The sequence below is a fragment of the Physeter macrocephalus genome, chromosome 14, assembly GCF_002837175.3.
Source record: "Physeter macrocephalus isolate SW-GA chromosome 14, ASM283717v5, whole genome shotgun sequence".
Lineage (NCBI taxonomy): Eukaryota > Metazoa > Chordata > Mammalia > Artiodactyla > Physeteridae > Physeter > Physeter macrocephalus.
Window position 1 is genome coordinate 11,705,243 of NC_041227.1, and position 14,324 is coordinate 11,719,566.

Consider the following 14,324-nt stretch of genomic DNA (forward strand, 5'->3'; position numbering starts at 1 on the left):
GTGGGATCTTCCCGGACCAGGGCACGAACCCGTGTCCCCCGCATCGGCAGGCGGACTCTCAACCACTGCGCCACCAGGGAAGCCCTCCTTTTTTTATTTTTAAGAAAAAAACTTTGTAATGCTTGTGATTCCATTTGGGCAAAATTCTGAAGCTCTGAAATAACTTTATATCAAACCATTGATCAATAAACAGCTACTAATGAATTTTTGGTCCTGTTGAGCAGTAACTGAAGCAGTAAGGGAAGATGTGAGGGCACGGAAGCATGGCGTGGGGGGCACTGCTGCCAGTGAGGGGCGAGTGGGTGCCCGGGTGAAGGGAGGCACCACTCATCTGAACCTGACATTGTCACCCAAAGAAATGACTGAGAGGAGGAGAGAGGCTTCCTGGTCACTTCCCTCAGGCGGGCTCGTGCTCGGAGGAGTAAAGGTGAGGCGTTGCATTCTAGTCTGGCTGAGGAGTGGGCTGGTGGTTTTCTATTTTTAAATTTTAGAATATGCTCCTAAAGGTGGTTCACTATAAAACCAGCCTGTGGATTGGACTGCAAGAAGCACCGAAAGTGAGCTGGTTATGGAAAAATGCTACAGGGTAGAAGGGGACTCAGCAGGGCAGGGATAAAAGCAGTGAAAGGAAAGGCATTTTTCCCTTTCCAATCCTGAATTCAGCATTTCTGCAAGAAGCCTTGATCCTCTTTAGTGATAGATGACATTTAGAAACCAAGATCTGGGTGCTCTGAGACCTCACTGCTAGGGGCGTGTTGTGTCTGGGCCCTCTTGAGTGGACAGCTAGGAAGTGTATCTGTGTGTATGTATACACACACATCTACCGATTTGTATATCTATTTAAAAGCCATGCGTTGGTCCTGATACCTCTGGCACCTCAGGGTTCTTCACAGCCTTCCCTGCTGTGTTTTTAGCACCTTTTCCAGAATCGAGATTGTAGCCAATCTCCCAGCCTTGCCAGCCACTGCCTCCACTCCTGCCCTGAGATCTTGCTGCCTCTGCCCAGCTCTCACCTCCTTGCCTCACAGTGTGTCCAACCGGCGACCCTCCACACTGTGACGGGAAGACGGAAAGGGCTGGACAGTACAGTCTTAGAAGTAATTCATGACTTCTAATTGGCAGTCCAGTTGGCCCTCATTGACAGCACTCCAAGAAGGGGAAATTTCCTCGTGATATCTGGGGTATTGTTAGGAAGGGTCTACAGGTTTGACAGGAGGTTTTTTGAAGGTGATGTATTTCTGGTTGCTTTGGAAAGCTGTCCAGATGGGACGTCCTTGACTATTCTTACATTGTATTGTAAACTCTCAAACTAGTCTTGCCTCTGTGAAGGCCCTGTAGCTGTCATCGCCTGCTGAGGACTCACTCACCTGCAGTATCTCTGTCTCAGCAGGCTTTCAGAGAACTGCTTGGGAATCAAGTTTGCACTAAGTTTTATCCCAACATGATCTCTAAGAGTTGCAAGAACTTTGACTCAAAACTAGCCCTTGGGACAATATGCAGTTCTGGTTTCCAGACTAGAGGCAGAAAAGCAGACAGGAAGGCACCTGAGAGGCAGGTCTGAAAAAATCAGAGCTGCGAGTCAGCCACAGTAAGACTAGTGGGTCTTAGAATTGAGGAGCATTGATCTGCAAAGGGGGAGCAGCGCCTTTGTCCTTGCGGAAGACAGACTTGGGGTTCGGTCACCCCACAACAGATGCACTGACATTAGGTCAATTTCGTGAAGTTCCTCTTACCACAGGGAGATATACTAATGAGAAGGATGATTTCCCCATAGCAGGGTTTTGTTCCGGTTTGTATTGTTTTTAAAGGCCTTCTTGAGCCGAGGAATGTGAACTGTAGCTCTTAAGAAAGTGTCATGTCTGAGTCTAGGTTTTGTTCCATCGCTCACTGAGCTAATGTGCACAGCTTTGCAGGCTGAATGCCCAGTGACGGAGACCTTGGCCTGGGTCCCAAGGTCTGTTAGAGTCTGGGGTTCTTGTGACCCATGGAAAAAGACACCCGGCCATTCCCAAGAAGCAGTATGCTGCTGCTTGCTCTCTAGGAGCTAATAGGAGCTCAGTAGAATACAACCACCAGGAAATAAACCTGAAGATGGAGATGTGTAGCTGTTTGTTTGTATGAAACTTCGGAAACTTCCAACATTACCGTCTCTGGTTTAAGTGCTTAAACATCTGTGTGCCCTTAAAAACAGACAAGAAAAACTTAGTTAAAATCTCTAAATACATAAATAATGGATTGTTGGGCACTTAAGCACTGCTGGATTGGCAGGGAGGAGTTAGCCGACTTTCTGAAATAGGCTTTTAAAGAGATCACGTGTGTTAAGATGCAAAGCTAACTCGTAGACTGGAGGGGGGGCCGTTTCTAGTCATCAAAGCAGCAGAGCTGTTCTCTTGGTATTTGGCACTGTGTGCTTGCAGTGGTGTTTAATGTATATATACAATGTATATATAGAATATACATATGAAACTGTAGTTTCTACAACTCCATATTCTAATCAGACTTCTTGGCATACCAATTTTTATTAGGAAAAATTATACATAATTTGGGAAATTGGTACTGCTTTGCTTAATATGTGCTTAATAACTTGTTTGATATTTTAAAAGTAATTTCCTTTGTACATTCTTTTACAAATATTTTCATCAAAACCTACTTTGTTGGAAGTAGGCCTGCGATGACAAATTGTAAAGCAGTCTTTGTGTAGTGGTAATTTTAAAAGGACTTTTAAAAGTAAACTGAAAAATTTGTAAGTTATCCCTAAAAGCCCTCTATCCAAACACAAATCCTATTGTTTATTTCCACCCCCTTTCACATGCACTTCTTTCATGATTGTGTCTGCAGTGCACATGCAGTGGTGCCATCCATTGTAAAGCTGAACAACCTGGAGCTCGGTGGGCCCAGAGAGGATCAGGTATGCCCGTCCCCTGCTGCCCTCCTACAGAGCCAGTTGGATCCAGCCTTCAGCTCACTGTGGCTGTCCTCACCTCTTTAGGCTGCAGTAGAAGCCTAAAGACAGCGGTGTCTCTCTCTGACCTTTGACATTGCTGAGCCTGGATTCAGTAGTGGGCAGTTGGTGCCACTTTGGAGTGAGATCTAAGAGAGAATCCTGTGTCACTTCCTCAGACTGTTCTTGCCTGCCTTTTTAATCGTGTATTGGCTCCAGCTGCCGAAAGCCTTCCCCAGGAAATGGCCTGAGATTCCCTCAGGCCTCTGTTTTACTGTGCAAATATCGCCACCTCCCCGCAGGTCTGTCTGCCTGGTGTCTCCGTCCTGTATGCTGAGCATATGCTCACCTGGTAGATTGAGAACGCATATCTGAAAATGCTCCTCTGGACCCTAATAGCTTACTTTCCTCTCTGATTGGCTCCTTGGGATCATGGACAAGAACAATGTTGTAAACCAGGTTGAATCCAGCTAAGAAAACTGGAAATGCTCAGACCTTCCCTAGCCCAGGGACCATGATTTTTGGACATGTCATATGTCTGTGTTTGGGGTGTTACGGCCTAGAGTGTTTGTTGGCAACCAGTATGTCCTCTGAATCCCCAAAGCCTGAGCGGCCCCAGACCTGGCCCAACTCTTTCTGAGGTGGTTTGACCACCTTTGTCATTGCTCCCCTCGGCCAGGTAACATTTTCCCAAGGCCCCGAACGAGGAGCAGCCTGGTAGACGGTGGATTGGGTGTGGATAAGGCTTCCGTGCTGTGAAGAGCGCCTGTAAATAGATCACCTCACGAAGGGCCAAGATGCTGTAACGTAGGTGGGTGAATACCGACATGTAAGTAGCGGCTCAGAGACTGCAGTGTGGTCACCGCACAAGTCAGTACCTTCTGTTGTTCTCGGAGCCCAGAGACAGACTCCGAAGCCGCTTATTGCTCCCAGGCGGTTTCTAGAGCCCCACTGCTCGGCGTGGCCGAGGGAGGGAGAGGCACTGGCCCGATTCCCTGCTGGAGGCGTCCGGAGCCCTCCTCTTCCCCATCCTGCCCTCCTGTCCAGCTGTCAGGGCTCTGCTCCCTGGGTTACAGACCCTAGTCCACTTCCAGGTCTCTCCCAAGAAAACGTGTGGAGACAGATGCCATGAGAACAGGAGTTCATGTCTGCCTCAGCTACAGCTGGAGGGAGTGGTTGAGTTCTGGAAGAGGCCTACGAAGGCTGTGGCTCCTCTGGGCCCTAAGCTGCCACAGCTGTCTTCCGCCTGCCACCCTTTGTTAATTTCCTATCTTTACAATACGATCCCTTCTGACTTCTGAGGCCATGAAACTTTGGACTCTAACTGTTCACAGCTTCTGCCGTGCCTGCGCGTCTTTCTGACTGATACGGTTTTTCTTGGCTTGTCCACCAGCATCAGCTCACTGGGAGGGCCGTTAAAAGGCTGCTGGGTCCCTTTCCCACATGTGCCGATGCCGTAGGTCTGGGCTCAAGAACGTGCATTTCTAATAAAGTCCCAGGTGATGTAGATGGACTTTGAGAACAACTGTCCTCAAGCAGTAACACCCATGAAGTTGCTAGTGATTTTTTTTCTAATACGAAACATACAAGTGTAAATGACACATGTTCCTTTGGATGGCACCCCCAGATCCTTCGAATCCATGTTGAGAAATGCTGCCTTTGGCTAAACAGAGGGCAGGCAGCTTTGGCCTCGCTGTTTTAGGCTCTGCACTGTGCTGTCCCAGTGCAGAGTCAGTCTGTCCTGGGGACTAAAGGCAGTGTCCTCAACAGCCTGTTAGGGGGATGGGGGTTTGGAATGCTCAACCTGCAGCCGCTGGCTTAGTTCGTTGCCGCCACCCTGCTTCTCCTTGGGAAGGTTTCTCTGCAGGCACCATCGCAGAGACTTCTTCCAGCCTGAGATCTACAGTCATGACAGAGGCAGCCCTCGGTGTGGGGCTGGCTCCAGCTCAACTTTGGCTCTCAGGAGTGGGACTGTACGGCCTGCCTAGGACAGTAAGCCCTGCTCTGAGAGTGGCAGGACCTGGTGGGTGCTAGGTTCCTCCCCACTGGCCTACGGACCCACGAGGAGACAGTTTAGGATCTGTCTTCTCAGCCGACGTCTGCTGAGAAATCCAGTTTCCTGAGAGTAGCATTTCCCTCTCTAGACTCAGGAGGATTGACCCTTAACTGCTTGCCAAGGAGATGGACCATCTTTCCGACGCAAGGTAAACAAACCTCTCATTTTGCTTTCCACTTCTCCTCCGGTCATCCTCCTTTTGCATCAGGTCTGAGAAACTTCCCCCTGACCTGTCTGCGGTGGCTCTTTCTTCCACGTTGTCAAGTTTTTCTCTCACATCATCCATATTATAAGGGAGAAAGTTGACTTCTCCAACCACACGTGAGCTTTTAAAAAAGTCTTTTTATTACCTGTCATGCAGCAACCCCAGAGAAAGGTTGGTGGATGATGGCGGTTCTTCATAGTGTTTACCTCACAGTCATGCCCTTATTAACTGATTACCTGTTCCTAACTTTTGCAAAGCCATGGCATAGTGGCCAAGTCCTGTGCTCTGGACGCCATGCTGCCTGGGTGTGAATCCCAGTTCCACCCAGCTGTGCGAGCTGGTAATTCCCTCCACCTCTGAGGAGGAAGGATTTGGACCTGTCACATGCTCAGACCAAAGACTCACATCTGGTTCCCAAGTTTCCATGAAACACTGGAAGAGGGAGGCCCAGCTGGGGGTCCTAGCAGTTGTAACTAAAGAAGCTGCGTGGCCCACGAGAGCCAGTGAGCCGTAAAAAAAATATCTGAGAGAAGAGTGGAAGGGGTTCCACGTAACACTCAGAATGAAGAAAGCTAATAAAAACCAGTCAGGATCCGAATGTATCACAAGGTAAAATGGGGCATGGTTTGCTCTGAGCAACTGACAGAATATGAGGGGAAAAACCAATCCATTTGACTTTGACTCTAAGAACATTCTCTTTTGATGGATGCGAAAGTCAAACCTTGAGAGGAAGAAATATAATCTCTACACACTGCCAGCTCCAGCTCTGAATACTATTCACACCATTGTTAACAGTTCACATACTGTTTATCCGTTTTCACCTTTTAAAAGATACCTACGGATGAAGCACACAGAAGAACTACTGCACAGGATGAAAAGCCATCTGCTGTGACAGAGTGAAAATGAAGGCAGAGGTGGAGGGTGGGAGACGTCCTGTTGTCAGTACAGAGGACCCGACACGAGGGCCACAGTTGACGGGACTACAGTTAGGGTTATTATTAAAGATGAAGAGAACTGTAAAAGGTAGGCTGGCAGTAGCGGTGTGAGCCAAGTTCTGATTCGTCATAGCGGGGAGTTAGTTATGAAGTCTTACGGTTGATGTATCAAGAAGATGAAGAATTAAGTGGTAAGGAATGAAGATTATAGGCAGTACTAGTTGAAAGGTGTTGCCTCTGGGAGGGCAGAGACTTGTTGCTCAGATACAAGCCCTATTTACTAATTAATGAGACTTTTACCACACGCAGCTAATAGTCTCACTGAATGCCACATTCATTGTGCCCCACAAGTAAATGAAATACCGAAGTAAGGTCCAGTGTGGGTAGGGATGTGCGACAGAAATTGGCACAACCTGGCCCAGTAATTCCACCTTCAGGAAACAGACGTAGACAAAGACTGGCATATATAAGACGTCCACCTCAAGAATTATTTATAAAATAAAAAGTCTCTACATGTCCAACAATGACTGTAATTTGGTAGTGATATATCCAAATGATAAATGATACATAACCACTGAAAAATATATTTGCCAAGTAACTGTTTTAAATGTTAAAAGGTTTTTTAAAAAGCATATAAAATTGTATTTACAGGGACTCCCCTGGTGGTCCAGTGGTAAAGAATCCGCCTTCCAATGCTGGGGACTCAGGTTCGATCCCTGGTGGGGGAACTAAGATCTGACCTGCCCCGGGGCAACTAAGCCCGCGCGCCTCAACTAGAGAGCCAGCCTGCCGCAAACTGCAGAGCCTGCACACCACAACTAGAGAAGAGAAAACCTGCACGGCACAACGAAGATCCTGCGTGCCACAACTAAGACCTGACGCAGCCAAAAGACAAAGAAATTTTTTTAAAAAGAATACATTATTCAGCTAATCTAAACTTTGTTTAGGCAGGAAAGAAGAAAATTAATCAAAATGCTTAAAGAAGGTAGGAGTATGGATGATTTTTTATTTTTAAATCTTTTCCTGTATTTTCCACAAGGAAAATACACATAAAAGAGGAGGTAACGGTCAAACAAACAGCAGGGAGACTCGGTGGCTCCGACACAAGACTCATGAGGAACTTTGCAATGACATCTGCAAAGTCTAAAAATGTCCTGGGAGTGAGGGCCTTGCCTAGGCCAGGACTCCTCCAGTCTTCCCACCTACCACGGCTGCTACGCAGGCTGGTAACACAGGGCAGTGTTCTACACTGCCCTGTAACGCCTCCTCCCCACCAGGTCCCCACCCCCCAGCTTAAAAACAGTTAAACCAAGTGCTTTATGTTGTTTTAGTCTTAAAACTATCGTGAAGTTAAGTAGTAGTACCCTCATTTTTCATAAGAGTAAATAAAAGCGTAGCAGTCAAGGCATTTGTTCAAGGCCTCAGTCAGTGGCAGAGATGGAATTCAAACCCAGGTTGGCCTGGTCCCGAAGTATGAGCCCAGGTCCCCCTGCACACGAAGAACTGGCACCACCATTGAGGGACAGTCACTAAGACTTAGCAAAACACACCACAGCAGCTTCCGCCTGCCACCTCTTAAAATCTTTACAAGCTAGATATAAAAACTGTCTTAGATGGAATAAGAAACCTCACTTTAGAACATTTTAAAAAACCATTAACAAAAATATTCATGAATCATGCTAGAGTCAAAGTGTAGAAGTGCCAGCCTTCCTGTTCAGAAACTATTTAAAAAGGTGCACTTACTTACAAAGAGAAACCATCTTCCGTTAAACTGTTTTAACTGAGGAAGGAAAAAATTCAGAACCTTAAACTCAGAAGACTGATCAAGATGCTGAAACAAGGGTCCTCCAGAACAGTAACATCCCTGCATTTACTTAACTGTTAACCAACATCTTTAGCAAGCACAGAGCCAAATAAAACAGTTTAAAAGAGCTTATCTGAGCGCCAGACGTAAACCATCACCAGTTCTGTTTGCCATTTCAGACTTTTCACCTGTATTAAATTATGTTCATAGTTGAAAAATGGATCTCAGTGCTATCTCAATATCTGCCTGCCAGTGACCACTTTTAAGCCATGTAGTAATTATATGATTTAATACTTCCATTACTGTGTCAAAACAAAAATAATTATTGGGTTGGTGCAGTACACTAGATTAAGCTGGAAATCTCTCAAGCAACACAGCAAAACCAACATGTGAAGAAAATAAAGCATTCAAGTCAGGTGCCTGAGATTTGGAAAATAAACAAATCCACATAATCTGCACAGAATGAGATTCCAGTCTACCTGCACTAAGTGGACAGTTCCAGCATACATAGGAACTGTGCCTCTCCAAATGTCAACAGTCTGATTCTTTACCCCCCTCAAGATAAAGGCCATGGAACCCCTGGGCCCAGTCCAGGGAGGAGCCAGACTGGCAGCCTTTGCCAAGATGGACTGACACCTGTAGGTTCCTCCTAGACCGCAGGTTCTAAGATGTCACCGTTTGAAAAGTTCCTCGTAACCTCTGATCTTCAGAGAAGAAAGACACCGTAAAAAAGAGCAAACAAACACCTGCACTGTCTAAAGCAGTCCCAACAGCCTCGTGAAGCCAGGCAGAGCATTTCTTTTCCAATTCACAGGGGAAACCATCTACCTAAAGTTCACGCTGCCGCCCAGGAACTGGTCTAGCTAGAAAGTTCTAACAGATGAGCCCCAAGCCTGCAGTAATTGTTCCCTTTCCCTTGTAAAAAAGACTAAGTAACCTGAGTTTGAGTTATTTAGAAATTAGGATTTTATGGAGTCCAGGAGAGGAAAAATTAAATTCATTTATAAAAATATCAGCACCAAAAAGCCTGTCCTTAAGATGTTCTTAGATACATATTTTAGGGCTCTTTTGTTTTGTTTTGTTTTTTTTATTGCTGATTACAGATTTAAAACTATGAAATGTGCATTTCTTGGCAAGTCACACAAGTGATTTCTTTGCTTACTGACATTTCCAATAAAAGCTTAAGGAAACAGACAAAAACACAAAGGACAAGAGAAATACGAACAGCCTCAAAACAAAAGGATTTAGTAACAGAAAAAAAATCTCCACAGTTAAGTGTCTGTCAAATTTTAGAATTATCAAAACTGTGCAAATGCTCAAATCAATGTCATACACTAAGCTAGTAAAACTTGTCTTTGTAGCTGCAAACTGAAAAAGTCACCCACTTATATTTGTGATCGCACAAACCACCTAATTTTCTCAAGGTTCAGCTTAAAGCAACATTTAATAGACAAGTTCAAAATGAACACTTGCTTTGTTTTAACACAGCTGTGCTCAGACGTCTCCATGGTGTCCTCAGAAACCATCCTGGACTAAGCCAATTCAAAAAATACAGTTCAAAGCAGCGTCACACTAGCCGCCTGAAGGTATCCTTGGAGATACTGGAGCGCTTCTGCGTTGAGGCTGGTGCTCACCATTGAGGGAACCTACAGAAGATGGGAGGCACACATACAGAAGATGGGAAGCACACATACAGCTGCTAGAGATCCCAACGTACAAACACAACGCCCCCCCGCACCTCCCACCCTTCAACGGGGGAGCTGTCACAGCTCTGAGAAGGGCCGCCCATCACCAATAATTGTTTAAGGGATCCCCAAGTAACTCAGCTGCTTTCATGCCTTCAAAAATGCGAAGATGAATGACAGAGTTCTTTGACAACAAAGACACTTACCCTTCCTGGACAGGCAGTAGACAATTTGTGAAGTGACTGTGCCAGGTGAATTCTGGGGTTGTTCACCATTTGACCTACAGGATCATGCTCTTTCTTCCCAGCGAATGCCAACTGTGAGAAGGCAGTCTGGTATCCTGGTGTATCTTCTATGTCAATAAAATGTTCTTCATCAGGAATAGTATTATCTTCAGGTAACTCAAATAGGCCAATCAGAGACTGTAATAAAGGAGTCCTGGATTGGAAGATGACGAAAGTCTGAAGTAACTACTTTGAAGATTTAAAAATAAGGAGCGACTTCCTCAGAGACATAAAACTGCAGACTCATAGTCTCAAGAGTCATAAGGTACCTTTGCAATTACGAATGGCACGGTGCTTATGCCTAACCAGAAACCATTCAATTCTTTTGGCCATAGCACCCCAATGTCTCTTTCCCCAGAGCTGCCAGAGCTGGCTTGTGTGACCCGGGCCTGGCTAATTAGAAGGCCATATGGCATCAAGCCAAACCAAGGCAATCCAGTGCTTCTAAGTTAGAAGAAATATGCTTCAAGTTGTCAACATCACTTGATGGAAGGCTACCTGAGTGAAACCATTAATAAGGGAGAGGCAAAAGGTCAAGAAAAGCTAGGTCACATCGAGCTAGACATCAAGCACAAGCACATCAATCTTATCTTGGCCCATTCAGTTTCTCCTCTTAAGGACTTAGGCCAGTTTAATCGAGTGACTGTCATAAAAGTCTTAGAGATCTCTAAACCAGGGACTTTCACCAGGCTTTTCAAAGGGGTCCATGAATTCCCCTACAAAAATAAGTTAATCAGAGGACTTCCCTGGAGGTCCAGTGGTTAAGACTCTGCACTGACACTGCCAGAGGCATGGGTTTGATCCCTGGTCGGGGAAACTAGGATCTCACATGCTGTGCAGCGCAGCCAAAAAAAAAAAAAAAAAAAAAAAAAAAAAAGTTAATCAGGAAACAAGATCTTCCTAGGTAGACTCAGAAGAACCCACACGTCATGTCTTGGATCTCATGGTTGCTAGGGGGGAGGCTGAGGTCAGAACCAAATTCTCTTGGCTCCCAAGAGAATAAGCTTGGTTAATTTTGTAGTCATAGGGGAAAGAAACTGTAATTTCCAAAAAACTTTAGAATGGAGTACTTACCATAGCTTGGTGTACTCTGTATCCATCATTGGGGGACATTCTGTTAGTAATTTGGTTATGCCAACCGCACAAATCTTTTTCTCTACATTTCCAGATACTTTCTGAATTTCAGGAATGATGATTTTTTCCAAAACCATTCCAAACATTCTAGGAATCAATGCAAAATAAATTCATTCAATATTTCATTATAGTGGTAGTCTAATTTAACAGTGAGATGCTTACATTATTTATGCTCAGTGACTCCTTATGAATATAATAAAATACAAAATAAGGCTGTTAATTTTGGTCAACTGAATGGGAGAGACCTAAAAATGACAAAACAAAAACATCAAACCTCTACTCTGTGACCAACTGCCATCATCTTTTGTGAATACCAACGACCTGAAGCCTGTGCTCAAGGAAAAGCTTTAGAGCCATTTTCTTGGTCTTGTATGTTTTTTCAAATTACTCATAAAATCTTTGAAAAGTTAGAAATCAGAAAACAGATAAGCAAGAAGAAAAAAAGAATAACATCACCCCACCATCCAGCATTAACTAGTTTTAACATTTTTGGATTATAAGCTTCCCAACTTTCTATGCTTACATACCTTTAAGTATGTAAATGTTAATGGCTGTTTTTTTAAAAAATGATTTGGCCTATGAATGTTGTTGCAAACATCCTAGAAGTAAAGTTTTTTATAATTCTAAATGGTGTAAAATTCTCAATTTATACTCTCATTATTTTATTAAGAATTTATTATTAAATGCTTTCAAGTGGAAATAGTAGACATCAAAGAGCATGGACATTTTGATGCTCTAGGTAACAAGTGCATATTTTTTGCTCTACAGAAAGACCATACCAACTTGGGCACCACCAGCACTGAATGAAACTGCTGATTTCCTCATAATTTCCTATAGCTCGAAAAGCATATTTTCTGGTACTTTTCAGGTTAATTCATTTTTTAACATTTCAGTCAATCTGGAATTATTTTTGATACAATACAGATGCGGAAAGTTTTTCTCCAAGGAGTTGTCCTCTATCATTCCTTTCCATCCTTCCTTTCCCTACTACATGGGAAATGCTGCCTAACTACATTCTTATGCATATATACTAAGTCAAAAGCAAAATTTCACTGATCCAGACTATTCTCATTTGAAAAATCACAGTTGGCCCTAACAGAGGCAGGCTCCCGGAGACAATGTCAGCTGTCCAACACAACATAGAACACTGGCTGTAGGGAATGCCGGGGGATGGGGCAGGGGGCGGGGGGCGGGGGGGACCTTCGGGAATTAGGAAAATGTTTGCAGGTATTTCCTTCTTTACAACCCAACCCCCCAAGAATATTTTGGAAACCACAAAGATAACTATAACTGTGCATCAAAAACTATAAAGTCATCTATAAAACAGAGACTAAGAGGTCAAATGTTTTGCTTTTAAAAACAGGATAATAAATAATGAAAACAGACTTACTTTGGTTGTATACCATCAAATATTTCTTGTAGTGCTAGCGCCCCGTATTTTATGCAATACAAATTAATAAAGACTAAGAAACCTGTTGAAAGGAGGTGCAGAGTATCAATACAGAGGACTCACTGCATTAAATAAGTGATTTAGTTAAAGTCTGCCAAATGAAATATTCACAAATCATTAAAACCCAATGACTAACTTTGGCATCAATACTGGCCTTTTAATACAATTTAACATACAGAATCTCTGCCTTTATAGTACAGTCATAAAAAGGCTTTACATACAGTCTCTGATTTATATTTCTTTATGCTATTTCTATTAAAAATGTTTCGATATTTAAACTTACAAACTAACCTCTGGAACACAATATATTGAAACTGATTTAGTGCTTGAAGAATACGAGCACCTTAAAATATTTTATATATAAAATTTATAACTGTTAAAAGGTTTATATGTACATATGAAGTCTAAGGGTTTTTAGCCTCTTTCCTTCATTATTTGTGTAGGAACACCAAATGATTTTACTTACTCTTGATAAACTTTGTTGTTTTGGAATTCTGAAGTCTTTGGAATAGTAGAATGAAGATTTGCTTCCTGTATTGGTCAACTGACTCACTAAAGAAGTGAATAAAAAAGCAACAATATAAATTCAGCATTTTTCTGAGTACTTAACAGAATCCTCAAAGGTACAGTGAGGTTATATTCATACTCACGGAGGCATGTGCTCTATTATACTATTTAGAAGATAAAAACCCTGGTGGTCATTGGCTTTGGATGCAATCAGCTTCTGGAAGACACCTAATAAGCCAGGCTACAACAAATTAGATTAAATAATTAATTAAGCAAGGATTAATTGTTCCAGAAGTTAAACAGGTGATCTATTTTGGAAAAGGGTGCATGCTGTCATAATCTAACCCTTTCTTTTCTTCTTACTTCTGAAGTGTAGAGGAAAAAAAAAACCAACCCACCACAATAAGCCTTTAAAGTTAAGTTCCTGAAATTAACCTATTTGGCTCTTATTCTTTTAGCTTCCACCAGAGATAAATATAACTAAAGATACCTAGTTCTAATAAAATATACATTAATGTTTTTTCTACTAATTAATTCTATTACATTTTCTACTAATCCCCTTTTTATTAAGTTTAAGAAATTTAAAAAAAGTTTAAATTAAAAAGAATCTGCCATCCCTGGTTTCTCTCAGTTACCTTAGAAAATTACAGTTACATCAAAATCTGACTCACAATTTTGTCAGCGGCAGCACTTGCTATTGTATTTGAACCTCGTTCTAAGAATGCTTGGAGAAGCCTCACTAGAGCAGGAATATTTCCTGTTCTTTCCCAAAGCACTGGCTGAAGGAGATGAGGAAATAAGGCCATATAGGAAGACGGGATGTCATTTTTGTGTGTTTCCAGAAGCAAAGACATCACTTGAAAGACATACGGAATAAATTCTGTTGATAAAAGTAGAAACAGAGCTGTCAGCTTCAGAACTGGCTCTGACACAAAAGGCACATATCTCTTAGGCAGACTGCATTTTATAATCACTTGAATAATTTTATTCAACTAGAAAGAAAATAACTTTCTTTTACTTACCTTGTACATCATTTTGTAAAATTTCAGTAAACACCAGAAACAAAGCCTCCTCAAAATTTACAACAGCAGCAGGGTTAGCCTTGCAAGTTATTCTTATGGATAAACATATTGCTTCAAACATATAGTGATTAAAGTGAGGTCTGCTTGGGTTCTGAAATTAAAAAAAAAAAAAAAAAAAAAAAAAAGCTTATGACTCTAATAATCCAATTGACTATATTAAAAATAACCTAGGGCTTCCCTGGTGGCGCAGTGGTTGCGCATCCGCCTGCCGATGCAGGGGAACCGGGTTCGCGCCCCGGTC

The 14,324-nt window shown here is 42.9% G+C and overlaps 1 protein-coding gene and 1 long non-coding RNA gene across 5 annotated transcripts in view; one reads left to right on the forward strand and one right to left on the reverse strand.

Moving 5' to 3' along the window:
* The window catches only part of LOC114487597 (uncharacterized), a 22,230-nt gene that overhangs the window by 1,509 nt on the left and 6,397 nt on the right, over window positions 1–14,324 (forward strand). Inside the window, exons 2-7 of one of the 2 annotated variants that reach the window (XR_003682766.2) lie at window positions 225–427; window positions 2,839–2,908; window positions 3,621–3,752; window positions 5,086–5,145; window positions 6,034–6,225; window positions 6,789–6,876. This is a non-coding gene — a long non-coding RNA (uncharacterized lncRNA). Of the gene's footprint in view, window positions 1–224; window positions 428–2,838; window positions 2,909–3,620; window positions 3,753–5,085; window positions 5,146–6,033; window positions 6,226–6,788; window positions 7,123–14,324 lie in introns of those variants that run through there. The other variant, XR_008619317.1, reaches the window with a different exon arrangement.
* CSE1L (chromosome segregation 1 like) overlaps window positions 9,190–14,324 on the reverse strand; it is a 42,831-nt gene continuing 37,696 nt past the window's right edge. For all 3 annotated transcript variants that reach the window (XM_007100272.4, XM_007100273.4, XM_007100274.4), the window contains exons 18-25: window positions 14,024–14,174; window positions 13,673–13,881; window positions 13,145–13,242; window positions 12,961–13,046; window positions 12,435–12,516; window positions 10,985–11,131; window positions 9,833–10,064; window positions 9,190–9,587 (exon numbers count right to left, since the gene is read on the reverse strand). In XM_007100272.4, coding sequence (XP_007100334.2) covers window positions 9,498–9,587; window positions 9,833–10,064; window positions 10,985–11,131; window positions 12,435–12,516; window positions 12,961–13,046; window positions 13,145–13,242; window positions 13,673–13,881; window positions 14,024–14,174 — 1,095 coding nt within the window. In that variant the 3' untranslated portion in view covers window positions 9,190–9,497. The remainder of the gene's footprint in view (window positions 9,588–9,832; window positions 10,065–10,984; window positions 11,132–12,434; window positions 12,517–12,960; window positions 13,047–13,144; window positions 13,243–13,672; window positions 13,882–14,023; window positions 14,175–14,324) is intronic.